We start from the raw sequence: 27,625 nt of genomic DNA, 5'->3' as shown, positions 1-27,625 counted from the left end.
CTTGCGTCTGGTCCCAAGCAGGGAGAAGCCAGAGACTTCACGCCAGCTGCTCCCTGGGGCCCTGCCTTGTTCTGTGCACCCCCAGCCAGGCAGCACCCACCATGAACACCTTCTCAAAAACAGCTTGAGAGGTGGAGGGCTGAGTGGGTTGGACAGCGATACCCCTTTCTTTGGCAGCCAATCCTGATCTCAGGAAACTCGGGGAGTTGGTTTCTGGGATAAGGGGCAACAGGGGCTCCACTGACCCCTGCACATGATGGCCAAGCCCACCCTGCTGACCCGGCAGTGCAGGCTGTCGGGGGGAGCTTATGGCTGGAGGCAGAACCCGGCAGTCCAGGAGCAGGTCTTGGCCCAAGAGCGGCCACGGCGGAAGAAATGTCCTCCCAGATTACAGTGTGCTGCAGGAAGTTTATTTACGGATGTGGGGAGACCATGGCTAGAGCCCTTGGGCTCGCCAGCAAGGGGGCAATCAGTGGAGACTGAAAACAGGCTCCCTAAGCCAGGTTGGGGACACCTCAGAAACCACAGCGCTGGGGGTGGCGTGGGCCCCAGCCCAGCGGGGGGAACTTGCCAACAATTCTCCAGTCAGAATAAAGCGGGGGGATCGGAAGGGAGTGTTGTGTGTGACCCCAGGGAGCTCCAAAGGCACTGTGGCAACGGGGCTGCTCCAGCCTGGCTCTGAAGCAAAAGCCTGGCTACTCCCAGAACCGGGTACCGCAGCAGCTGTCTGCAGGGATGCTCGCCCGGGGCCTGCCAATGCAGACCACAGGCCTGCGACCTCAGCTGCCCTCTGTTGCTGGGCCTGGCCGTCTCTTCCTCACTCGGGCTCCCGCAGCACAGTCACCAGCTCCCTCTGCTCTCTGCGCAGAGCCTGAAATCAATGGGAAACAATAGACCATCAGGCAAGGAGAAAGCCCCCATCTTCTTCCCGGGCCTGGGCTTCCAGGGACCACAAGGGTGAGGTGCGCGGCTCATGTCACTGGCTCCATGGTGTGGTGGGACACAAGCTTGTTAGGGAGCCCACGGCTGGGAGGTGCCGTGGCTGCCTGTGGCCTCTGACCTTACCTGACCTTTAAGGGTCAAATGAGATGAAAAGCTCAACAGCATCCCTGTGGGGCCGACCCCCTTTAACCAGTGTTCACATCCATAGGTGCAATGGGGGAAGGGTGGTTTGAAGAGCAGGGGACAGCCTGGAGCTGAGGTATAGTGGGTAAAGTTGACTCCTGTAATGCTGGCTTCCCATATGCCTGCTGCTTCAAATCCAGGCTGTTTCACTTCCGATCCAGCTCTCTGCTAATGTGCCTGCGGAAGCAGTAGAGGATGGGCCAAGTGTGTAGGTCCCTGATTCTACATGGGAGATCTGGAAGAAGCTCCTGGTTCCTGGCTTTGGAGTGGCCGAGCCCAGGTCTTTTAAAAAATTGAGTGAACCAATAGATGAAAGATCTCACTGACTCTCCATTTCTCTCTCTGTAATTCTGCTTTTAAAAACAAATCAAATGAGTGTTTTCTGTGTATATAGACACAGCAGCACTGGGCGTCAGAGCTGGGGGGCTGGGGAGGTTGTTACTGGAGACTGAGTGGCGGCCCTGTGCTGATGGAGGGTGATGGCAGCTGTGACCCCGCTGCGATGGCTACCAGCGAGAGGCCTGAGCCTCAGCTCTGAGCTGGGCAACTTGCCCAGGACCGGGCCGAGGACCTTGGTCACCACCGCTGTGTGTCTGTTGTCCAGGACCCCCGGGTCAGTCATGATGTGGAGAGGCTCAAGAGGGTGGGGACAAGAGCGAGCATGGAGAGCCAATGACCCACCACCTGCCGTGTATCCCTGCAGCTCTGGGCCCTCGAGGGTGCCGAGGCAGGATGCTCAGGCTGCAGCTGAGGGTCGTGGGAAGAGGAGGCCGGGGGATCTGGGAGCGTCACCTCAATGACAGTGACAGAGATGCTGATAATGGTGCCTCTGCCCCAACTCTTCCTCTTTCCTCTCTTCTTTCCCATCTTCTCTAAGATTTTTTTTAAAAAGATTTATTTTTATTTTTTATTGCCAAGTCAGCTATATAGAGAGGAGGAGAGACAAACAGGAATTTCTTCCATCCGATGATTCACTCCCCAAGTAACCACAATGGCCAGAGCTGAGCCAACCTAAAGCCAGGAGCTTCTTCTGGGTCTCCCATGCAGGTGCAGGTTCCCAAAGCTTTGGGCCGTCCTCGACTGCTTTCCCAGGCCACAAGCAGGGAGCTGGATGGGAAGCGGGGCTGCAGGGATTAGAACTGACACCCACAGGGGATCCTGGCATGTTCAAGGCGAGGACGTGAGCTACTAAGCACCAGGCCCAACTCCTGCCATCATTCTAAGGTACACATTTTAAAGATCCTGGGCAGGGGAATGGCACAGTGGCTCAACAGGCTAATCTTCCCCTTGCAGTATTAGTATCCCATATGGGTGGGATATGATTTGTGTTCCAGCCGCTTCATTTCCAATCCAGCTCTCTGTTTATGGCCTGGGAAAGCAGTGGAGGATAGCTCAGGGTCTTAGGACCCTGCACCCACTTGGGAGACCTGGAGGAAGCTCCTGAGGGGCTCAGTTGCAGCCATTGTAGCCAGCTGGAGAGTGAAGCAGTACATGGAAGATCTTTCTCTGTCTCTCCTTCTCTCTGTAAATCCTGCCTTTCAAATAAAAGATGAATCTTTAAAGATACTGGGCACAATGGCCTCGGGGGTCTGACTCTGATGTGGAGGAACCATTGCATTGTGAAGTTACTCCCCCGTCACTTCCTCCTCTGCTGGTCCCAGGATGAGATGGCACTCTGGGAGGTCGTAAGGAAACTACCGCACTCACCCGGGGAGAGCCCGTGAGTGGCTGTGCTACGGTGGCAGTCCTTGCTGCCCCCTATGGGGATGCCTCATCTGGGGACAGAGGAAGCCACTGCCGGGCGGTGGGTCCCTGGGGAAGAAGCCAGCAGACACTGACCTGCCAGGCCTGCTGCCGGGCCTGTACCTGCAGCTGCAAATCCTCCACCTGCCGGCGCCCAGCCAGGACGGCCTCTGCCAGCTGCCGGTTCTTGGCTTCCTGCTTCTGCACGTGCTGTCGTAGGGTGTCCCGCTGCTGCAGGAAGTAGGGGACCATGGTGCTGCGCAGGTCCTTCTCGGGGATCCCACTGGGGCGCCTAGAGGGCCATGGGGTACATGGAGGGAGGGACATGTAGCTTAAGATGATTCTTTCAGGCCCAGCCCGCCACATTCCCACCCGGTGGTGCCAAGCCCTTCCTGCAGTCATGCTCTCCTCCGGAGACCTGCTCCTGATGGGGACACTCGCCTGCTGTCCCCCAGCCCCAATGCCAAGGGTTCCACCTCCCCCTTCTTGCTTAACCTTCCCAACCACAGCCTGCAATACTCCTCTCTCCACTGTCTGGCACCTCAGTGTCAGAGGTGACTTTGCAGTCCCTGCCCTGGTGGCAGGTGTCCTACTGAGGCAACCTCCTCATCATACTGTGAGCTGGAGGGAGGGACAAGGCGTGGCAGCAGGATGAGCTCCAGGCTGGGGAGGGAACCCCTGAGTCAAGGCTCAAACCCCAAGAGGCCCCAGAAAGCGTTGGCTGACATGGGAAGAGAAACCAAACCAGGTATAAGAGGAGATGATATGGGGGTTGGAGTGGATTCTTTCAGAAATTCTTTCTGGAGCCAGGTTAAAACCCTGGCAAAGCTGTCTGAATGACAAATACGAGTACTAGGGTCCCATGTCTGCTTCTGGCTTCTAGCTAGGGTAGACTGTGGGTGGTGGGACTGATAGTTCAAGTTCACTGGGGCTCCTGCCACCTTGATTGAGTTTTCAGCTCCCACCCTTGGCCTGAACCAGCTCAACTGGCTATGAGTATTTAGGACGTGAACCACTGGGTGAGAGCTTTCTCTCTTGCTCTGCTTCTCAAATATGTTTTTAACATTAAAAAAAATTAAATAAGGCCCAGGGCAGTGCCCTAGTGGCTAAGCTCTTCGCCTTGCACACGCCAGGATCCCATACTGGCACTGGTTCATATCCTTGCAGCCCCACTTCCCATCCAGCTCCCTGCTTGTGGCCTGGGAAAGCAGTCGAGGACGGCCCAAAGCCTTGGGACCCTGCACCCACATGGGAGACCTGGAGGAGGCTCTTGGTTCCTGGCTCTAGATTCGCTCAGCTCCAGCTGTTGCAGCCACTTGGGAAATGAATCAGCAGACAGAAGATCTTCCTCTCTATCTCTCTTCCTCTCTGTATATCTGACTTTGCAATAAAGAAAAATCTTTTAAAAAATTAAACAATATATGGATTTATATTTCAGTTGTAAAACTTAATTCTTTTAAGCATTAAGGTCACAGAGCATACAGAAGTTCAGAAAATAAAATCAAGTTGCCTAAAAGGTTTCTCTGGCCTGAACTGCTAGGCAGGAGGGAGGCTGCTCAGGTTCTGGTGGCCTGCCCTACTTGCTTAGACCCCAGGCCCCACCCCTGCAGCCTGCGCCTGGCCTGCCCCACAGCCGGGCTGCCCACCAGGTCAGCTCTGCCCATTGCTCAGTACTTGGCATCTCAAACACATAGAGCCAGTGCTCCCTAAATCCTTGTTCAGTATCAGAGCAGTAAGAACCAGGTGCCAGCTGGCCCCACGAGTGCAGCTCCCCACTGGTCTGCCTTGCCTTCTTCTATTCCCTGGCCCTTCCTCTCCTCGCACAGGCCCAGGGGGTCCTGAGAGGTACACCCCTAGGGAGCAACCACTTCCCCAGGGCTCTCATCCCCTCAACTGCTCTGTGTCTGGTCTCTTATCCTTGTCAAATGGTCCTCTCTCAGAGGTCATGCTTCTGTGTTAGCTCATGGACATGGGTCAGTCTCTCTTTGTTAACAAAAATCCTGATTCCCTGTCTATGCATATTTAAAAATATATATATTTTTAATTTATTCATTTGGAAGGCAGAGTTACAGAGAAGCTTTATCTTCTATCCATAGGTTCACTGTTCAAACGGCTGCAACAGCTGGGAATGGCTGGTATGGGCACCAGGAACCCTATCCTGGTTTTCGACCTAGCAGCAGGGACTCCAGCCCCTGGGCCATCCATCCTCTGCTGCTTTCCCAGCCAGACTGGCAGATAGCTGGATGGGAAGTGCAGTAGCCAGGATTTGAACCGGCAACCATATAGGATGCTGACACTGCAGGCAATGGCTTAACCTTCTACAGTACAGCTCCAGAACCCAAAGTTACTCTTCTTACCTCCCTGCCCACTATCCCATCCTCACCAGGCTGGCTCCTTGCGGTCTTTGCCTTCTTCCACAATTTTATCCAAGGAATTTAAGACAGCTTCGAGGTTGCCTTCCTCCTTGATTTCAGAGATCTCGTCCTTTATAGGAAAGAGGAGAAAGTTGACATGATCCCAGTGAGCCCACGTGGAGATCCACGAAAGAGCTGACAGCTCTCAGTAAGCACTTGGCTAATTTCCATCCTGTGTCTATACTTCTCCAACACCTGACCTTGGCTTTCATAATGAAGAAAATAAAATGGGGAAGCATTTCAACAGAGCGTAGTGAGCTCGTCCCTCCTCCCACTGCCTCGGAAGGCCATGGCCTTGCTATACCCCATGGATGGGTATCTGGCTGCAGCAGCTACACTGGTGCCTTGTGGGCCCCTGGGAGTCACAGCCACGTAAATGTGTGAATGAAAGCGCCCCACATCTGCATCCCCAGTGTTGTTCAGTTCCTCCAAATTTAAGCAATTGATTCAATGCCCCTGTGCTGGGCAGGGGTTAAGGGGTTACAGGGTTGTAAGCCCTGTGTGCCCTGGCTGAGCTCACACAGTCTGGTGGGGCAGACAACATATAAAACCCATCATTACAACATGGGGCCATGAGAGAACATGTACTTAAGATCCCTAGGTCATTTGGAGCAGCTGTGGCCTGCAGGGAGGGGCAGGGCAGCTCCGAGGGCAGAGTGGCCAAGGGAGAGGTCCCTGACCTTGGGGCACTTGACAATCGGAGACAAACCCAAGCCAGAGGCACCTCTGCCTCTTGCCACTCACCCGGATAGATGTCTGTAGCTGAGTTATAAACTTGTCGTAGATGCGCTGGGTCATGTCAGGCTGCAGCTGGTAGAAGCGCTTGTAGCAGTGCGTGAACCTCTTGTAGCTGGCAGGGAGGGAGAGAATACGGTCAGACACATATGCGCCCAGTGCTCAGGCTGGCCCCAAGCTCTGCTGCTCCAGGGCCCTGGAAAGTGCAAGTCAGCACAGCTCAATCTTGCCAGTGTCTGATCTGCATCTTCTTTTAAAAATTTTTATCAGAAATAATTACAGAAAGAGAAAGAGAAACATCTTCCACATGCTGATTCACTCCCCAAATGGCTGCAATGGTGGAGCTGAGCTGTTCTAAAGCCAGGAGCCAGGAGCCTCTCCTGGGTCTCCCATGTGGGTGCAGGGTCCCAACACTTTGGGCCATCCTCGACTGCTTTCCCAGGCCACAGGCAGGGAGCTGGATGGGAAGTGGAGCAGCCAGAACACAAACTAGCACCCATACTGGATGGTGGGTCTTGAAGGTGGTGAATTAGCTTGTTGAGCCACAGCGCTGGTACCCTTTTTTCCTATTTGCAGAGCTCAGCTGAGTTCAGGGGTTCATCGTTTAAAAGTGGGGTCATGTTGAGCAATGTTCAACCTGACTGTACACAGGTCATTGCGTGAGTCTATTGCACGAGTCTCTAACAGGCTCCGTGTGTGGCTGAGGCTGCAGCCCCGAGAGTGCTCTTGGACGACCTGTGGTCCTTCCAGTGCTCTTGCTGGGCCTGTGTTAGGACAGGGTGTGCAGGAGCCACACGGGCAGAAGGTGCCTCCCTCCCTGCGGCATGTGACTGCAAGCAGCGGCCGGCAACCAGGGCCCCAGCCTGCCGGAGAAGCTTGCATCAACCTGCAGCCACCCTGGCCGGGACCTTCTTGTGCAGTTACTGCTCTGATCTCTCCGTTACCAGCAGCTGAGCACTCTTTGCTGACAAAGCCCTTGTGGCTGGAAGAATCCAAAGGTACACGGTATAGGGCTAGTGTTGTGGTTTAGGCAGTTAAGGGCTACTTGCAACGCCAGCATGCTATTACCCAAACCAAAGGTAAACATTCCACATAGTCCAACCTGCAGGCTAAGCCGAGGTGTCAACAGCACCCAGAGCGGGAGGGCTGCGTTTTTTTGCCCCCTCAGCAGAGCCCCCAGAACTCTAGCTTTGCCCCTGCTTCCACCAGCCATGTAGTCTGTGACCACAGGAAGGAATGTAGGGGACACACCATGCCTGACCAAGCGGGGTTGAAACTGAACCTGGGTAATTGAGGCTTGAAGCTGAGCTTGGCACACCCACTGGAGATCCTGTTTCTACTTCCCAGCCCACAGGGAGGGCAGAGGGTCTGAGCAGGGCACGATGTTCCTCAGCTCGGGCAGCCAAGAGCAGACAGGGCCCAGGACAGGGAGGCGCACACTGCTCCCTGGCCCCAGCTGCTGGCGAACCCTTCTAGGAATCTCAGGGACGTGCTAGGCCCCAGAGCCATGTACACCCGTGCAGGTGCACAAGCCGCGAGTACACCCAGAACAGCACTATGAAGCTTCTTGAGGCAGGGAGGGAGCCAGGGTCAGGGCCAGTGTCAGTGGGTCTAAGTGCCAGGGCCCACGCAGACTTGGAAAGGGGCAAATGGCCAGTGGACCTCAAGAACCTACTCCAGGAGAAGCAGCAAGGCAACAGGCTTCAGCAAGAACGTGTATCCATGAGCCCCCAAAGCACGAACCTCCATCTTTTCTGGCAGCATGCCAGACCCCTGTTGATGAGACCCCGGGCCTTGTGGCTGGGATCTCCTGGTGCCCAGGGCAGCGTGCCTCTGCACTGCAGACTGACGGCAGGGGCCACGGCCTGCCTGCTCTCAGCCACCCCTCCCTGCACTGTTTGGGAAGAGGGGCCCTCTCCCACAGCTTCCGCCCAGCGGGATGGAACCTTGGCTTTCCCGGGGTGCACAGGAAGTCACTCAGCTGAGTGCTGTGCAAATGCACAGATCTTGGGAACAGATTGCCAGCTCTTTTGCCTGGGGTTCAAATCCCAGCTCTCCTGCTTGTCAGCTGAGTGGCCTCAGCCCTCCCTGCCTGTATCTACCCACGTGCGCTCACCAAGCTTCTGGAGGCACCGAAAGGCCGCCGGTTGATTTCAACATTGAGGGTTCTTGAAGTTTACACAAAGCGCACCTTAAACAACCAGGCTGTCAGGATCTGTCCACATTAGAGAAGCGGCTACGCCACGGCCCCGACAGGCTCCAGCTGTCACCACTGAGAAATATCTATTTCCATCTCCTTAAAAGGCTGAGTGACAAAGAGGAAGACACGGCGAGAGGGATCTGTGAGCCACTGGTTCACACCCCAGATGCCTGTAATGGCCAGGGTTGGGAGAGGCACAAACTCAAAGAGCTCAGAACTGCATCTGAGGTCTCCCCAGGGGGTAGGACTCAGGAACTTGAGAGCCATCAGCGGCTCCCAGGGAACATCAGCCCTAAGACGGGACAGAAGCAGAGCAGCCAGACCTTGAAGCAGCACCCAGACACGGGATGCAGCAAGTCCAGGCAGGGGCTTACCCCACGAGGCTCACCACTCAAATAATGAGCTTTTTTGCTTTTAAAAAGATTTATTTATTTTTCTTGGAAAGTCAGATTTACAAAGAGACAAACAGCATTTCTACCCACTGTTCAGTCCCCAAGTGGCCACAACGGCCAGAGCTGAGCCAATCTGGAGCCGGGAGCCTCTCCCAGGTCTCCCATGTGGGTGCAGGGTCCTAAGACTTTGGGCCGTCCTCGACAGCTTTCCCAGGCCACAAGCAGGGAGCTGGATGGGAAGTGGGTCTGCTGGGACAGGAACCAGCACCCATATGGGATCCTGGCATGTGCAAAGCGAGGACTTTAGCCACCAGGCTACCGTGCCAGGCTTCCCAATGACTTTTTTTTTTTTTTTTTAAAGATTTATTTGTTTTTATTGGAAAGTCAGAGGCAAGAGGATATACAGAGTGCAAAGTGAAGACTATCAGATAGGCTACTGCGCCAGGCCCCCAAATAATAAGCTTTAATAAAAAATATTTTTGAGTCCAGAATCAGGTTCTGGTGGTTTGCCCATGTGTTGCAGAACACTACAGCAAGATAACAAACAAATAAATATGTGCTGGGGATGGCGTACAAAAGGTGCTAATGCAGCCCCAAAGGGAGCAAGGCAGGCTGGCTCTCCTGCAGCATGGAACGCTGCAAGCTGCCCAACTGAAGAGCTGTTTCACAGGATGACCGCCAGAGGGCAGGCAGTGACCAGCATGTCCACCTCACTAAGCGTGGGGAGCCCAATGGCCTAGAGGAAGACAGAGTTGGGGAAGACAGAAACTCCTGCTGGTCAGGCAGCCCCTGGCCAATGACACGGCCATCCCCTGTTAAACATTTCTCTGGGGCCAGGGTTGTGGTGTGGCCATTCCACTTCGGATTCGACTCCTTGCTTATGACCTGGGAAGGCAGGGAATGATGAGCCAAGCCCTTGGGCCCCCGCAGCCAGGTGGAAAACCTGGATGGAGTTGCAGGCTCCTGGCTTCAGCCTGTCTCAGCCCTCTGCTGTGGCCATCTGGGGAGTGAACCAATGGATGGAAAATCACTCTAAGATTTTTTTCTGGGGCCAGCGCAGTGGCAATGACAATTTAATCCTTCCCCTGCAAGTCTCAGCATCCCAAATGGGCACTGGTTCTAGTCCTGGCTGCTCCACTTCCCCATCCAGTTCCCTGCTTGTGGCCTCAGAGAGCAGCAGAGGATGGCCCAAGTACTTGGGATCCTGCACCCGTGTGGGAGACCTGGAGGAGGTTCCTGGCTCCTGGCTCCTGGCTTTGGATCAGTTCAGCTCTCGCTGTCATAGTCATTTGGGGAGTAAACCAGTGGATGGAACTTCTGTGTTTCTCTGTGTAAATCTGACTTTCCAATAAAAATATTCTGAAAAAGCAAGCAAGCAGCAGCAGCAGCTCCAGGAAGCTAGGAGAACAGGAAGAACCCTTCGTTTTCACTGAGAAGGCACAGGATGCAAAAGAAGAGATTCCAACGGGGCCATGCTTCTGGGCTCCAAGCCTGCGGGAGAGGCCCAGCTCGGGGCCTGCCTTGGCCAAGCCACTGCTAGGAAGAGTCTGACCAGAGGATAGCACTGCTGGCTATGGGGGGGTGTCATCTAGCTTGCTTTCCTACTCAAGTATTTATAGTAAACATGTGTCAAGCTGGTTGGGGGAACCAATCTGGGTAATTGATATGTAAATATTAGTATTTACAACAAACCAATTCCTGTCCCAGGTACACTCTGCCCTTGGGATGAAAGCCTTTCAATACTTTGAACTTAATGACTTGGGCGGGGAGAAGGTCCAAGCACGTGCATGCACCTAAAAGGTTTGCGTTTGGAGCAGGTGCAGGAGCAGCGTAGGACGCTGGTGTCCCACAGCGGAGACCTGGGGCCGGCCTCCCGGCTCTGCCGCTGTCTCGGCTTCCCACTTCAGTAGGCCCTGGGAGGTCATGCTATGGACCAAATAACGGTTCCTATCACCCACCTGGGAGACCCAGACTCAATTCTCAGCTCCCAGTTTCTACTGGGTCCACTCTCAGCCTCTCAGTACCTTTTTTTGGGGCGGGGGGAGGGAAGGGTAAGAGACGAATCAATGAATGGAAACTATCTCTGAAATAAATTTTAAAGATCCATGTGTCTCTTTTGCTTTAAAGATTTATCTTTTTTGGGGGTGCGGAAAATGGGGGAGGGGAATCCCAGACTATACAGAATTGTACGATAAATTTCACAAATAAAAATGAAAAAAAAATATATATATATAAATGATTTATCTATTTTTTTAAATTTTATTTATTTTTTATTGGAAAGTCAGATACACAGAGAGGAGGAGAGACAAAGAGCTTCCATCCGCTGATTCATTCCCATAGTGGCCACAACAGCTGGAGCTGAGCCGATCCAATGCCAGGAGCCAGGAGCTTCCTCTGGGTCTCCCACATAGGTCTGGGTCCCCAGTCCTTGGGCCATTCTCAACTGCTTTTCCAGGTCACAGGCAGGGAGCTGGATGAGAAGTAGGGCTGCCAGGATTAGAACCAGTGCCCACACGTGCAAGGCAAGGACTTTAGCTACTAGGCGACTTTAACTACTAGGCTACTGAGCTGGGCCTGATTTATCTATTTTTATTTGAAAGGCAGATTTACAGAGAGAGATTCTCAATCCGCTGGTTCACTTCCCAAATAGCTGCAAAAACCAGAGCTGAGCTGATCCAAAACCAGGAGCTAGGAGCCTCTTCTGGGTCTCCCACGTGGGTGCAGGGTCCCAAGTCCTTGGGCTGTCCTTGACTGCTTTCCTAGGCCATAAGCAGGGAGCTGGATGGGAAGTGGAGCATCCAGAACACACACCAGTGCCCATAGGATGTAGGCAGAGGATCAGCTTATTGAGCCACTGTGCCAGCCCCAAAGTTCTGTGTCTATATGTGACATTTAGGGAATCTTTTCCATGTGGAAACCAAATTGGGGGGAAGCCTGCTGCAGTGAGGAGAAGCAGCAAGCAGAAACACCGGGTGCTGTAGAGGGCAGGATGGCAGCCCTGGATGCAGAAGAGTGTCTGAGCCCGTGAGTGTGTTCACATATATATGCAAGAGTGTGTGCCCACTGGATCCCCAAGGCCCATCTTGGGACTGCAGGGCTGGGAGGGGTCAAGGAATGAATGGCCCTGTGTGTGGTGTTAAGGAGCTTGTATTCCTCCCTGACAGCAGCCCTGAACCTATTAAACGTTCTAAGAAGGAGGCCATGGCTGAGTCTGAGCTGCAAAGAGAGGAGGGGCAGGAGTGGAGCTGTAGGGCCAGGGTGGAGGCTGGTGCAACAATCCAGGGAGATCTTAAGTCAGGGGCAATAAGCAGGACACACTCGGGACTCCCCTGGCTCTGGCCTAGAGAATAGAGAGGGCGGTTCCTTCAACCAGGTAGCTAGTTACCACAGGAAGAGAAGACAGGGAGCAGAAGCCTTTCTCTTGTTATGCTGAGTTTTCTTGTTCTTCAGATACTAAGTTGAGAATTCCAGTGGCAGTTGGTTGCAGACAGAAAGACACGGCTGGGTAATGCTAACAGTGCCAGGTATCGAGAAAACAGGCAGGGCTAACAAACAAGATAAATGAGATCCTGGCCTCAAGGGCATTACATTTTAGACAGGGAAGGGAGAATCAAGATGGTGGAATAGGGTAAGGACACGTTTAAACAGAGAAATATTAGCCAGTGTGAAGCAGAGAGGGCACATTCCAGGAAAAAGGAGAGGACAGAACAACAACAGAGGGACACCTGGAGACTGACAGACATGGGAAAGCGTGGACACTACAGTGTGGTGTTGCAATGACCAATACCCCAGCAGCATTCAGCAAGTGGCAATCTGAACTGCACTGGCAGCCAGAATACACCAGCAACAAGGTGGGAAGGGATGTTCGCTGGGAGCTCAGGAGGTGAACCCAGACAAAGAACTGCCCATCCTGCTGGTCTGTTTGATTCGAACAGGAGCAGAGACAGAGTGGCAGGTACCAGATGGGTGGTGTAGAAACAGGGTGGATTTCACAGCCTAGTCCACCCTCTAGACCTGAATTGGGCGCCATTTTGTACAGGAAGGCAAAGGCTATGGACAGTACTGTGCATGCACTGAGCTGGGAGTGAACTAAGTTCTGCCTTAGTAAATTGCAACAACTTAACCTTCTACAGGTTCCACCCAAGATAGGTTGGAGTAGCCCTCAGACCTGACGGCCAGCAGATCAAGAACTCTAGTAGTGGCACGTCAGGAGCCATTTTGTACAGTGTGGAAAAACTTTAAGACTGTAGGAACAACAGTGAGCTGCGCATGCGCTGAGATGGGAGCAAACTCACTGAACTCAGTGCATTGCATTGGTCCTACAGGGAAAATAATACTGACTTTGAGATTGTACGAGTCAAAATGGATCCCTGTGGCCCTCAGACCTAACAGCTAACAGGTTCTGGCAAGATCAGCACCACCAACAATCTAGTTACATAGGACACCTGGTGTCTTCCTAATCCTGGGAACTGCTCTAACAGGAAGTAGGAGAAAGGCTGTACAGACAATGGTGCAGTCTCAGCACAGGATCATAGGAGGTGGAGACTGTGAATCAGGAGCTGGGACTACAGAGACCATGGTGAAGTCTAGCATGAAAACCCAGACCTGAACTTGCTGCTGGGAGTAGCACAAGTGACTGCAAACAAAGAGCTGTGTACCAACCACAATAAGTAAAATCGAACTGTAGACCTGTGGGTGACACAGCTTAGAAACCCGCCCCCGAGAAGAATGTGGTAACCAGAAGTACAACGACCAAGAGCAAAAGAGGAAACAAAGGCACAATGAATCTTACTGAAGACTCCCCTGCAAAGGTCCAAGAAAAGCCTTTGCCCACCTCAGAGTTAACTGAGGGATGCATCAAGAAAATGGGGGATACAGAATTCATAACACTTGTTATAAAACTTCTTATCAACACTTTTGATGAGGAAGACATCACAAATAAGCAGGAGCTGGAGCTGTGGCACAGTAGGGAAAGCCACAGCAAGAAGCACCCATACCTACATGGGTACTGGTTTGAGTCCCAGCTGTTCCACTTCCGATCCAGTCTCCTGTTCATGTGCCTGGGAAACCAGAATATGCCCAAGTACTTGGATCTCTGTATCCTTGTGGGAGAACCAGAAGCTCCTGGCTCCTGGCTTCAGATCAGCTCAGCTCCAGTCATTTGGGGAGTGAACCAGCGGATGGAAGGGTTCTCTTTTTCTGTCTCTCCCTCTCTATGTAACTCTGCCTTTCAAATAAATAATTTTTTTTTTTTTTTACAAATAAATAAAACTAAACTAAACAAGCAGCCCAGCACTGCAGCCTGTTGTAAGTGCTATGAAGGACCCAATCACTGGGGCTGTCATGATATGTGTTCGCGGGAGAGAGGGGACCTCAGGGAAGGCCAGGGAAGCACTGGAGGAAGACTCTTTGTGGCAGAGCAAACAGTGAGTGCCAATGCACCTGACACTGCAAGTCTCAGGAGCCAGGAGACCGAGCAAGGTGGGACGGGGACCCAGGAAGTGGGCAGGGCCTCAGGAACCAAGGGGGAGGGGACCCAGGAGCCAGGCAGACCCTCAGGAGTCAGGAGACCGAGCAGGGTGGGACGGGGACCCAGGAGGCGGGCAGGGCCTCAGCAGCCAAGGTAAGAAGCACTGTACACTCACTGCAGGACTTTGAGCAGATGGGATAGGGCTGTGTGTGTTAAGGACAAGCAATGCTAACTCCTTTAAAGGGTCAGGTGGAGCAAGGGGAGCAGCTCATGAGGGCAAGGGGCAGACAGCGGAGATGTTTCACGAAGAGATGAGGTTAACAGTGTTTAGTGCAACAAGCACAAGTACGTTAGAGGTGAAAAAATAACCACAGGATTTAGCAACCAAGGGTGGTTAATGACCTTGAGAAGAACAGTTTAAGGGTGTTGTGGCAGACTGCCCTGAGCAGAGGAAAACACTAAAGATGGGAAATGAGAACATGGGCACACCAGAGCCTGAAGGCCCGCTGCCCAGGCTATGAAGGGCAGGAGGTGGATGGGGAGACAGAAGGGAGAGCACAGGATGGGGCAGCTGTCAGTCCACCCTGCAGTTGTTGAGTGCAGCCTCGTGGTGTTCATGCTCTCGGTGAATCCCACGTTGGCACAGTTTTCACTGAAGGGACACAGGTGGCAGGGACAAGATGCAGACTTAACATAGGGGAAGGGAGCTGGCCATGGGCCCCCTGCGTGGAGGCACCGAATTCCACTGTGGGGTTGGCCCTGTGGCACTGCTCAGAGCTGGGGTGAGGGGCAGAGGAGTGAAAACCACATACCTCAGGTGGGGCCTCACCAGCTGGAGGGCTGGAGGACAAGGCTGCAAAGGAGCTGAGACGCAGGCATGTGACTGAGGGCTGCCTCCAGCTGGACCTGCCTGCGTGCACGCCTGGACCACCATCCCGAATCTGCTTCTCTCCCACCTTTCCCTTGCACGCTCCCTGCATCTCCGTTACCCCAAACACCAACATGGGGAGCCTGCTGACATCCTCTTGGAGCTCCCCTTTTCAATTTATTTATTTTACTTGAAAGGCAGAGTGATAGAGTGACAGAGAGATCTTGCGTGGGCTGGTTCACTCTTCAGCAATAGCTGGGTTGGACAGGGCTGACTGCAGGAAGCAGGAACTCCATCGGGGACGGCCATGTGGGTGGGTGGCAGGCGCACCAGCCCTTAAGCCATATTCCACTGCCTTCCTGGGCACACAGCAGGGAGATGAACCAGAAATGGAGCAGCCAGGACTCTCTCTTGTCGGCACTCAAATATGGAATGCTCATATTGCAGGGGGAAGTCCAACCTGCTGTATCATGTATTGACCACTCTATCTGGGCTAAATTTTTTTTAGGATTTATTTACTGTTGGGCCTGGCACTGTGGCACATGAATTGGAACCCATAACGGATCCTAGCATTTTGCAAGGGGAGGATCAGCCAATAAAACTATTGTTCCAGGCCCTCTACTCAGATTTCTATCTGTGCTGTTCCCTGAGCCCCAACATCCTCCTCGCTCCTATGTAGTTCCCACCAAGAAGGTGGCACGGGTCGGCACAAGCCTAGTGGTTAAAGTCCATGTCTTGTATGAGCCAAGATCCCATATGGCCTCCAGTTCCAATCCAGACAGCCTTGCTTCCCATGCAGCTCCCTGCTTGTAGCCTGGGAAAGCAGTTGAGGACGGCCCAAAGCCTGGGAAGCTACTGGCTCCTAGCTTCGGATTGGCTCAGCTCAAACCGTTGCGACCACTTGAGGGGTGAATCAGCGGATGGAAGATCTTCTTCTCTGTTTCTCCTCCTCTCTGTGTATCTGACTTTGCAATAAAAAATAAATAAATAAATAAATAAATAAATAAATCGGGGCCCGGCGATGTGACCTAGCAGCTAAAGTCCTCGCCTCGAACGTGTTGGGATCCCATGTGAGCGCTGATTCTAATCCCGGCAGCTCCACTTCCCATCCAGCTCCCTGCTTGTGGCCTGGGAAAGCAGTTGAGGACGGTCCAGTGCTTTGGGATCCTGCACCCATGTGGGAGACCTGGAAGAAGTTCATGGTTCCAGATTGACATAGCACCGGCGGTTGCGCTCACTTTGGGAGTGAATCATTGGACAGAAGATCTTCCTCTCTATCTCTCCTCCTCTCTGTATATCTGACTTTGTAATAAAAAAATAAATAATAAATCTATAACAAAACAAAAAATTTTTTTAATCTTAAAAAAAAATAGTGTACCAAAAAAAAAAAAAAGTTGGCATGCCAGGCACAGGGTTTTGGACTTGTCAAAAGCAGGTAGGCATTTTGAAACTGAAAAGTGGAATGGCTTAAAATATAAAAGCTTGAAGTTGAACTAATAATTGTTATGTTAAGTAATAATACACCAGTTGGGGACTGGCACAGTGGCCTAGAGGCTAAAGTCCTCGCCTTGAATGCACCAGGATCCCATATGGGTGCTGGTTCTAATCCCAGCAGCTCCATTTCCCAACCAGCTCCCTGCTTGTGACCTGGAACAGCAGTCGAGGACAGCTGAAAGCCTTGTGACCCTGCACCCGTGTGGGAGACCTGGAGGAGGTTCCTGGCTCCTGGCTTCGGATCGGCGCAGCACCGGCTGTTGCGCTTACTTGGGGAGTGAATCATCAGACAGAAGATCTTCCTCTCTGTATATCTGACTTTGTAATAAAAAATAAATAAATCTTTAATAAAAAAAATAATATACCAATTGTTACATCAATCAGCCAACTGTAATGTTAATTGAACTGGATAAAAATTATTATTATTATTATATATATACATATTTTTTTTTACAGGGGAGAGCATGAATGCAGTCCTCCACTACCACAAATTATGCAGTCGAGTTTCCCACATTTGGGGAAATCGCAGGGTCAGCACAGCCGGAGTGCCATGGAGGAGCCTCGCCCTGGGAAAACCACTTTTGTGATCATGGTATCTCCCCTGCCAGGCAAGTATAAAAAAAATTATTTTTAATGTGGGTGTGAATGCTTCCTCCCACAATCTAATTGTAAAACTGTTCACTGGAACATGATCATTGCCCCATGATTCAATATTATTAAAAATGTGTTTTAAGTATACTGAACAGATAGTATCATACTTCACAGTAACCTCCATTCCAAATGTCAGACACCTTAAGTGGTTTCCAGTCATGTTCCTTTAAACATGACACTATTGGGCCTGGCGGCGTGGCCTAGCAGCTGAAGTCCTCGCCTTGAACGCCATATGGGCACCGGTTTTAATCCCAGCAGCTCCACTTCCCATCCAGCTCCCTGCTTGTGGCCTGGGAAAGCAGTCGAGGACGGCCCAAAGCCTCAGGACCCTGCACCCGTGTGAGAGACCCGGAAGAAGTTCCTGGATCCCGCTTCGGATCGGCATGGCATCAGCCATTGTGCTCACTTGGGGAGTGAATCATCGGACGGAAGATCTTCCTCTCTGTTTCTCCTCTCTGTATATCTGACTTTGTAATAAAATAAATAAATCTTTAAAAAAAAAAAAGACACTATCTAAACTCCATTCTTTTTTTTTTTTAATGTTATTTTTAACCTCCATTGTTAAATGTCAGAAACCTTAGGTGGTTTCCAAATATTGTACTCTGAACATACTACAATGAATATTTTTATGTGTGTGCTTTTTATTAAGATTTATTTATTCTTATTGGAAAGTCAGATACATCGAGAGAAGGAGAGACAGAAAGAGCTTCCATCTGCTGATTCACTTCCCAAGCGGTCACAATGACTGGAGCTGTGCCGATCTAAAGCCAGGAGCCAGGAGCTCTTCCGGGTCTCCCATGTGGGTGCAGGGTCACAAGGCCTTGGGCCGTCCTCCACTGCTTTCCCAGGCCACAAGCAGGGAACTGCATGGGAAGTGGGTCCGCTGGGACATGAACCAGAACCCATATGGGATCCCAGCATGTGTAAGGCAAGGACCTCAGCCACCAGGCCACAGTGCTGGACCTATATGTATACTGTTGAAAACAAATATATGGCAACTATTTGGGAAGTAAATTGGCTGGTGAAAGATCTGTGTCTCTCCCCTTCTCTCCACTCTAAAAATCTGCCTTTAAAATCAATAAATTTTTTTTGTCAACATCCTTCTTCATGTTACTTTTTCTAATAATATTTGCTATCTATAAGGTTGTTTTTCTTTCACAAAATAGAATATTATCAGATGCTATTCTCAACTAGGGCTACAAGAAAGTAGATAAGACTATCATTTTAAAATCAATAAATCTTAAAAAAAAAAAACTGAACCTTCTTTCTGTTTCTCTCCCTCTCTCTGCCACTTTTGCCTTGGGATGGGCATTTGGGGGCAGTGGTTAGGACATCATCTTGGGACACTTGCATTCGGTATTGTAGTGCCTGGAGTCAAATCCCGACTTGGCTTCTGCTCCAGTTTCTTGCTAATGCGTGCTCTGGGAGCTAGCACGTGGTGGTTTGAAACATTCAGGCACCTGCTACTAATGTGGGAGAATGAGTTCAAGATGCCGGGATTCGGCAGGCCCCGTCCTGGACCTGGTGGACATTTGGGGAGTGAATCAGCAGGTCGAACATTTCTTTCTCCCTGCTTTTCAAATAAATAAATGAATATTTTTTTAAAAAAAGATAATGCAGAATTTTTACAGCTTTTCCATAAAACTCATCATGCAGCCACTTAGCATAAGGAGGGTACATCAAGCAATGGAAACAAACTGGTTGATAGAGCTTAGAAAACCAGAAAAGCCAGAATGGCTTGAAACTACAACTTGATCCCTTTCTTAATCCAGATAAAAGTTTTGAAGAGTAAAATGAAGGTGTTGGCATTCTGGTGCAGCTGGTTAAGCTGCCACCTGCAATGCCAGCATCCCGTGAGTGTACGTTTGAGTTCTGGCTGCTTTGCTTCCAGCTCCCTGCTAATGTCCTGGGAATGCAGCGAAGAAAGTCCATATACTTGGGCCCTGGCCATCCATGGGAGAAACCCAAACGCTCTTGGCTTTGGCTTGGACCAACACCAGCCGCTGCAGTCATCCGAGGAGTTAGCCAGCAGGTGGAAGATCTTTGTCTCTCTCTCTATTAGTCCCTTTGCCTTTCAAATAAATGCACTGATCTTTTTTAAAAAAAGAAGTAAGATGATAAAATAGTTAATAGAAGATGTGACAGCTTTTAGAATCGGTATGTGCACTTTCATTAAACCTTAATAGAGATTGGGCCCGGCATGATAGTGGAGCTGTTAAAAGTCCTTGCTTTGAACAACCCGGGATCCCATATGGGCACCGGTTCTAATCCCGGTTACTCCACTTCCTATCCAGCTCCCTGCTTGCAGCCTGGGAAAGCCCTGGAGGACGCCCCAAAGCTTTGGGACCCTGCACCCGCATGAGAGACCTGGAAGAGGCCCCTGGCTTCAGACTGACTCAGCTCCGGCCATTGTGACCGCTTGGGGAGTGAAACATCAGATGGAAGATATTTCTCTCTGTCTCTCCTCGTTTTTGTATATCTGACTTCCAATAAAAGTAAATTAAAATCTTAAAAAAAAAAAAAACACACAAGCCTTAATAGAGATAAATAAAGCCAGGCAGTTCTGCATGAGGGGCTCTCACACTTGGGCTTGATGCAAGAACTATCCTAAAAGGCTCTGCCGGAAGGACAACCTGGTATAGAAGCCATATGCATAGCCATATGCATGTAAATACTTCTTTTGTAGAAAAGGATTACTGGGGGCCCGGCGCGGTGGCACAAGTGGTTAAAGGTCCTCGCCTTGCACGCCCGGGATCCCATATGGGCGCCGGTTCTAATCCCGGCAGCCCCGCTTCCCTTCCAGCTCCCTGCCTGTGGCCTGGGAAAGCAGTCGAGAACGGCCCAAAGCTTTGGGAACCTGCACCCGCGTGGGAGCTTTGGGAACCTGCACCCGCTTGGGAGACCCGGAAGAGGCTCCTGGCTTCGGATCGGCATAGTATCGGCCCGTTGCGCTCACTTGGGGAGTGAATCATTGGACGGAAGATCTTCCTCTGTCTCTCCTCTCTGTATATCCGCCTTTCCAATGAAAAAATAATAAAAATAAATCTTTAAAAAAAAAAAGAAAAGGATTACTTTATCAAAAATAATGTGCATGCTTCCCACCTGCCTTTAAACTTTCCACTGGGCCCTGCACTGTAGCCTAGTGGCTAAATCCTTGCCTTGTATGCGCCAGGATCCCATACGGGTGCCAGTTTGTGTCCCAACGGCTCCATTTCTCTTACAGCTCCCTGTTTGAAGCCTGGGAGGGCATTTGGGGGACGCCCCAAAGTCTTGGGACCCTGCACCCACGTGAGAGACCCGGAGGAGGCTCCTGGCTCCTACCTTCAGCTTGGCGCAGCTCTGGCCATTGCGGTCACTTGGGGAGTGAATCATCGAACGGAAGATCTTTGTTTGTCTCTCCTCCTCCGTAAATCTGACTTTCCAATAAAAAACAAAAACAAACAAGCAAAAAAACTTTCCACTGGGGCCAGCTACCTGCAGTGCTTGTATCCCATACAGGTGCTAGTTTGAGTCTCAGCCACTTTAGTTCCAACCCAGTTCCCTGCTGATGTGCCTGGAAAAGCAACAGCTATATCTATTGCCAGGATCCCATATGGGCACTGGTCCGTGTCCTGGCTGCTCCACTTCCCATGCAGCTTCCCCCTTGTGGCATGGGAAGAAGGCCTTGGGACCTCCCTTCACCTGCGTGGGAGACCTGGAAGAAGCTCCTGGCTCCTTGCATCAGATTGGCTCAGCTCTGGCCGTTGTGGCCACTTAAGAGAGTGAAGCAGCAGATGGAAGATCTTTCTCTCTTGCTCTCCTTCTCTATGTAAATTTGATCTGCCTTTCCAATAAGAAAAAAAAAAATGTAAAACTAAATCCTTAAAAAAAGAAATCCCATTGCCTCAACCTTTTTGGATACTTTCCTAGTTTCCCATGGTAGCATTACTCTGCCATGTAAAAGATTACTTACTAAACTTCGGAGAATCTTTCTGTTTTCTATTTAAGCTGACAAAGAGAATGCTGGAAGCTTATGACACAGGTATGGACACAGCCTTTATAAACAAGAACGATCTCAACAGCACAAACATACAGTGATAAAAGTAAATGATGATAATATACAAAAATGACAATGTTAAGAAGTAAATCAAAAGGCTGGCACAGAGGTGCGTGGATTAAGCTGCCTGCAAAAAACGGGCATCCTGTGAGTGCCTGTTGGAGTCCCAGGGGCTCTACTTGCACTCTCTGCTGGTGTACTTGGTAAAGCAGCAGAAGATGGCCCAGGTGCTTGGGCCTCTGTGATCCATGTGGGAGATCAGGATTTAGTTCCAGGATCCGGGCTTTGGCCTCATCTAGTCCTGGCAGTTGTAGCCATTTGGGGAGCAAATCAGCAAATGGAGGATCTCTGTCTCTGTCCCTTCTGTCACTGCCTTTCAAATGAATAAAAGTCTTTAAAAAATTCAATTGATGATGTGGCACCCAGCCTTTTACTGCTTCCTTAAGCTAAGTGAGAGGCTGAGAAAATGACAGTCATGAAGCTTACATCACTCCTAAGGCGTCCTCTGTGATGACCAAGTTCTTATTTCTGCTTTATCTACTCATGGGAAAGACGAAATTACTAAAATCTGTGGTCTTAACTTCATTAAAGACTTGTTCCTCAAAGGATATCATAGACAAATTTAACATCTGGTAGACAAACCTATAGCCTTCTCTGTCAGGAACTTCAGTGAATCAACAAAGTGAAAACAACCGAACATCCAAAAACAAACAAACAAACAAACAAACAAATTTTTTTTTAATGGGAGTCTAACATTTGGCGCAGCAGGCCCAACACTGCTTGGGACTCCAGCGTCTCCTATCATAGAGTGCCTGGGTTCAAGTCCCAGTTTCACTGTAACTCCAGCTTCTATTTCTATCTGTTGCCATGGGAGGCAGCCAGTGAGGGCTGGAATATTCTGGCCCCTGAAAGCTAAGCAGGGACCTGGATTCAAGTTCTCGGCTCCTGCTTCAGGCTGGTTTAGCCCCAGCTGTGGAAAGCATTTAGGCAGTGAATTAGCAGACAAAAGATTTTCTTTTTTTCTGTCTCTCAGTTTTAGACATCATTTTTTTTTTTTAAAAAGTAGGTCTTTAAAAAACTTCATTTTTTTCCCAGGCTATAGGAAATGAGTATGCATTTCAGAGAACAGGAAGCCCAAATGACTAACATGTTGAGAGGAAATGGCCAAACTCACATAGAAACAGGGTCACACAAACTGAATATGCCCTACCTGCACCTGCCAGACAAGTACACAGACAGCGGCTCCCCAGGGATGGTGGGAGGTGCGGGAGACAGGACCAGCCTCTCTGGAGGCAGGTGTGAAGGCCACAATCAGTGAGCCCGCCCGAGTTACACACCTCAGACCTGTTCTAGCACAGGTGTGGCACGGGATGTTCTAGGTGCTTCATCTTGAGTAACCTGTGCAGGAGGGAGTGGGCGGCAACCGAGTGTCTGACAGGAAAGGGTGTGCACTGGATGTAAATCAAGAAAGGCCGAGCAACAATGAGAAGCTACCAACCATGGGCACTTGGGGACACTGACAGATCTCAAACTGGTGCTGAATGAAAAAGAGACATGCTAACATGGCTATCACTCACACACACTGAAACCATACACAGGCAAGACGAGAGCATCCTTTACAAGGACACAAGCACATTCCAATGTCGCGGCCTCACATTTGCTATAACCCCTTCCTCTCCATTCACGCTGATCTCTTTGTCCACTCCATGAGCACAGGACCCTTTCTGGCCACTGTGGCCATTAGTGGAGTAAACCAGTGGATGCAAGGTCTTTCTCCCCTCCAATCTCCGTAACTGATTTTTCAAATAAATTAATAAATAAATATTTTTTAAGATTTACTTATTTTTCTTGGAAAGGCAGATTTACAGAGAGGAAAGACGGAAAGATTTTTCCTCCCTTGGTTCATTCCCAAAGTGGCCTCAATGACTAGCGCTGAGCCAATCCAAAGGCAGCAGCTTCATCTGGACACAAACTGGTGCCCTTGCAAGATCCTGGTGCTTGGAAGGCGAGGATCTAGTCACTGATCCATAGATCAGGGCCTATAAAATAACAAATCTTAAAAAAAAGCGCAACTAGGTGGTAAGATTCCGTTTTCTACTTCTTGATTCGACTAACCCATCGGCAGGTCTGCATTGTCTCAGCCCTTGATTGAAATCCTCACAGAGCTTCCTGTAAGCCTGATCCTGGGTATACTCAAGCACCAAACTGCTCCTGCTGCCCTGGCTGGGTCTCCCAGGCCTCCTGGTAGGGCACGTCGGGCCCTGTGGGCTCAAAACTGCTTCCCCCATGGAAACCGCAGTGGCAGCCTCCAGCGCGGGTCACACAGCACAGCCCTCAGCCACACCAGCAGCCCTGCTTGCCCTCAGGACCCCCTGGCCAGGCTGTCAGGGTGCAGCAGCTAGCAAGCTGACCACAAATGGTGCAACTGCTGCCGGTGCTGGCCTCTATGCAATTCTCACACTGAAGTGCCCCGCTGGCAGGAACGGCAGTTTTGGTTTCCATGTGACATTTTAAATGCTCAACCCATAGGTGTCTGGAAATGTGAGAACAGCTCAGTTACTTTTGTCTCTAGACTTTTTGTAATTCTTCAAAAAGTTGGTTTCTGGGACTGGTGTGATGGTTTAACTGGCTAAATCCCTACCTGCAAGCACTGGAATCGCATATGGGCACCAGTTCAATTCAGATCCTGGCTGCTGCACTTCCTATCCAACTCCCTGCTTGCGGCCTCGGAAAACAGAAGCCAATGGTCCAAAGCCTTGGGACCCTGCAACCCACGTGGGAGACTTGGAAGAGGCTCCTGGCTCCTGGTTTCAGATCACTCTGCTCTGGCAGTTGTGGCCATTTGGGCAGTGAACCAAAAGATGGATAACCTTTTCTATCTGTCTCTCTTTTTCTTTTTTTTAAAGATCTATTTATCAGAAAGACAGATGTGCAGAGAGGAGGAGAGGCAGAGAGGAACATCTTCTGTCTGATGGTTCTCTACCCAAGCGGCCACGACTGGAGCTGAGCCAATCCGAAGCCAGGAACCTCTTCTGGGTCTCCCATGTGAGTGCAGGGTTCCAAAACTTTGGGCCATCATTGACTGCTTTCCTAGGCCACAAGCAGGGAGCTGGATGGGAAATGGAGCCACTGGGATTAGGACCAGTGCCTAATTGGGATCCTAGTGTGTTAAAGTTGAGGATTTTAGCCACTAGGCTACGCTATAGCGCCGGGCCCCCTGTCTCTCCTTCTTACTGTAAATCTGCCTTTCCAATAAAAATAAACAATTTTTCTCTTCCCTTACCCCAGATACAGAAAAAAATAATATTAATGTGGAAACAATGGTCTTACCCATTTTTCTGTAGCCCTTGACCCTTTATGCCCTAATCAACCATGCAAAGATTACCAACATAAAAGAATTTTTAAAATAAATAATTTTTAAAAATATTTCTTTATTTATTTTTAAAGATGTATTTTATTTTTATTGCAAAGTCATATATACAGAGAGGAAAAACAGAGAGGAAGATCTTCTGTCCGATGACCCACTCCCCAAGTGACTGCAATGGCCAGTGCTGTGCCGATCCCAAGCACCAGGAACTGCCTCCAGGTCTCCCACACGGGTGCAGGGTCCCAAGGATTTAGGCTGTGCTCGACTGCTTTTCCAGGTCACAGGCAGGGAGCTGGGTGGGAAGCGGGGTTTCCAGGATTAGAACCGGCATCTATATGGGATCCCAGTGTGTGCAAGGTGAGGACTTTAGCTGCTAGGCCACTGTGCCAGACCCCAATAAAAATAAACAAATTTTTTAAAAGCTGGTTCCTTGGGACAGGCGTGATAGCCTAGTAGCTAAAATCCTCACCTTTCTCTTGCCGTGATCCCATGTGGGTGCCCATTCATGTACCAGCTGTTCCACTTCCTATCCTTGATGGTGGCCTGTGAAAATAGTCAAAGACAGCCCAGGCCTAGGGAATCAGCGCCCGCGTGGGAGACCCGGAAGAACTCCTTGCTTTGGGTTGGCTCAGCTCCGGCTGTTGTGGCCATTTGGGGAATGAACCAGTGATGAAAGATCTTCCTCTCGGTCTCTCCTTCCCTCTGTAAATCTGCCTTTCCAAGAAAAATAAGTAAATCTAAAACAAACAAACAAACAAACAAAATCCAAAAGCCTGGTTCTTTGTTGTTTGACTTCCAGTTCAAATATTTACCTCCAGACCTGGTGCAACAGCCTAATGGCTAAAGTCCTCACCTTACATCCACTGGGATGCTATTTGGGCACCGGTTCTAATCCTGGCAGCCCCGCCTCCCATCCAGTTCCCTGCTTGTGTCCTGGGAAAGCAGTCGACGATGGCCCAAGGACTTGGGACCCTGCACCCACGTGGGAGACCTGGAAGAAGCTTCTGGCTGCTGGCTTCCGATTGGCTCAGCTCTGGCCACTGTGGCTACTTGTGGCTATATTGTGGTTCACTCATGTGAACTAGCAGAAGGAAGATCTTCCTCTCTGTCTTTCTCTCTGCAAATCTGACTTTCCAATGAAAATAAGTAAGCCCTTAAAAAAAAAAGTTTACCTCCTTGGAGGAGGCTCACCTAACCCTGTTACCTAGTACCCACTACTGCATCACATGATTAGTGTTTATAGCATCTCTCTACTCACTAACTCTAAGTGCCAAGAAAATGAAGGCTTGGTCATTTAACCTAGCAGTTAAGCTGCTGCCTGGGCCTCCCACTGAGCTGGGGCCCAGTCCGGCTGGCTGCCTGTGGATGCATATCCTGGAACACAACAACGGGCAGTGGTTCAGGTCCTTGGGTCCCTGCCAGCCAGGAGTTAGACCTATTGAAGCTCACTGGCTCAGAGTTGTGGCCTGGCCCAGCTTTTGTAAAATGAACCAGCGAATGGTAGGTCTCTGCCTTACACACACACACACACACACACACACACACAAAACACATATATTTTAAAGATTTATTTATGTGAAAATCACAGTCACATAGAAATCTTTCATCTGCTGGTTTACTCCCCCAAACTGCCACAAATGGTAGAGTCTGGGCTGGTCCGATGCCAGGAGCTTCTTCCAGGTCTCCCACTTGGGTGGCACGGACCCAAGCACCTCATACTATCCTCCACTGCTTTCCCAGCCCATTTGCAGCGAGCTGGATGGGACATTGAGCAGCTGGGCCTCCAACCTGTGTGCACATAGGGTGCCAGCACTGCAGGAGGTAACTTTACTGGCTACTCCACAATGCTGGTCCAAGTAAAATAAATTTTAAACAAAGAGGCATTTTCTGTTTAATCACCTCCTCAGTGCCTAACACAGAACAAAATGTCAGTCTGGGTCTCCCATAAAAGTGGAGTCGCGATGAGGTTAAAGGAAAGCAGTGGCAAGGACAGAGTGTGGGGAGAGCCCATGGACTGGGTACCAAACTCTGGAATTCTGACAACAGTTGTTTTAGCATCAATTGGGGGCGTGCTGGGCCCTGAGCAAAGCCTTTGCTTTACGGTGTCTGACATCATTTAAAGAAACATGAAAAGAAAAAGAAGTATCTTTTTATAGTAATACATTTAGTTCCCACATCCTCGCCTCGAGCTTACTGTTCTCTTAACTCACACAGATTTCCAGGACGCAGGCGTCTCAAAAACGACCCATTTGGCTCCTGCGAGGCACAGGCAGGGCAGTTAAGTAGCTGTGCCTGACCCAGCTGCCAAGGCTACACCTTTTTCTTCTTCCTCACTCCCCGTTTTTGTTGTTTTGTTTTTGGTAAAGATCTTATTTATCTACTAAAAGTATAGACAGGCAGAGAGAAAAAGGAGAAATATATTCCATCCATTGATCCCCTCCCTAAATGGCAGCCACGACCAGGGCTGGGCCAGGCCAGGACCCGGGGCGTCTTGTGGGTCTCCCTGGTGGGTGCAGGGGCCCACGCACTCGCACCATCCTCCCTGCTTTCTCAGGTGCAATGCCAGGGAGCCGGAGCGGAAGTGGAAGAGGTGGGATTCGAGTCTGCGCCCCTAGCGGACCCCGGGGTCCCAGCCGCGGCTTTACCTGGCCACAGTGTTGGGAAGCATCACCTGTAGGTCGGGTTTGGCCGGACCGCTCGGGGAGCCCCACCCCGACCCGCGTCCATGCTCCGGTCCTCGGAGGCTACGAACAACGTCCTCGACCGTCCTCCCGCCTTACCTGCCGGCGGCGACCAGCTTCTGGAGAAAAGTGTCCACCATGGTGTCGAGGAGCTGCACCCGCGACATGCCAGGACGCGGTGGTCCAGACTCCGGAGACGAGCCCTCACACCCTTTCTCCTCAGCCGCCGAGTTAGCGGCGCTTGATTCCGCCATGTTCAAGTCGGACCGCCAAATCAAACCTCACCCTGCCATCCCGCCCACTGGCACTCCCGATTGGCCGCTCCCGCATTCGCGGCCTCCGATTGGAGCAGGCGGTTAGTCTGTCAGCGTAGACGGAGGAGGAGGAGGAGGGGTCTGGGAAGGCGAGTCTTAAAGGTGCAGCGTCCCAAAGTGCTTTGTGGCCACCCC

The 27,625-nt window shown here is 50.7% G+C and overlaps 1 protein-coding gene and 1 non-coding gene across 6 annotated transcripts; both read right to left on the bottom strand.

Moving 5' to 3' along the window:
• Positions 1–388: 388 nt before the first annotated feature.
• LOC121168330 (polyamine-modulated factor 1-like) lies at positions 389–27,568 on the bottom strand. 5 transcript variants are annotated; one of them, XM_040998308.1, is made up of 5 exons: positions 27,276–27,568; positions 6,027–6,132; positions 5,252–5,352; positions 2,965–3,160; positions 389–871 (listed from the first exon to the last, which is right to left on the bottom strand). In XM_040998308.1, the coding sequence occupies exons 1-5, from the start codon at positions 27,428–27,430 to the stop codon at positions 818–820; spliced, it is 612 nt and encodes a 203-aa protein (XP_040854242.1). In that variant the 5' UTR covers positions 27,431–27,568; the 3' UTR covers positions 389–817. The 5 variants fall into 5 exon arrangements, with proteins under 5 accessions (XP_040854242.1, XP_040854243.1, XP_040854244.1 ...); XM_040998309.1 differs by having other exon boundaries at positions 2,965–3,099; XM_040998310.1 differs by lacking the exon at positions 5,252–5,352 and having other exon boundaries at positions 2,965–3,099.
• LOC121168938 lies at positions 16,895–17,057 on the bottom strand. Its single transcript, XR_005885801.1, has one exon. It is a non-coding gene; the product is annotated as a U1 spliceosomal RNA (small nuclear RNA).
• Positions 27,569–27,625: the final 57 nt, after the last annotated feature.

This window comes from Ochotona curzoniae, unplaced genomic scaffold (assembly GCF_017591425.1).
Source record: "Ochotona curzoniae isolate NIBS_2020 unplaced genomic scaffold, NIBS_Ocur_1.0 scaffold_1037, whole genome shotgun sequence".
Lineage (NCBI taxonomy): Eukaryota > Metazoa > Chordata > Mammalia > Lagomorpha > Ochotonidae > Ochotona > Ochotona curzoniae.
This window is presented reverse-complemented; position numbering and strand designations above follow the sequence as displayed.

What these genes read in the sequence shown, in the direction of transcription:
- LOC121168330 (XM_040998308.1), bottom strand. Translation starts at nt 27,430, where the DNA reads ATGGCGGAATCAAGCGCCGCTAACTCGGCGGCTGAGGAGAAAGGGTGT. An exon ending in AAGCTGGTCGCCGCCGGCAG is followed by an intron (nt 6,133 to 27,275) that starts GTAAGGCGGGAG and finishes CCTCCCTGCCAG; the next exon opens with CTACAAGAGGTTCACGCACT. An exon ending in GACCGCAAGGAGCCAGCCTG is followed by an intron (nt 3,161 to 5,251) that starts GTGAGGATGGGA and finishes ATGGCCCTCTAG; the next exon opens with GCGCCCCAGTGGGATCCCCG.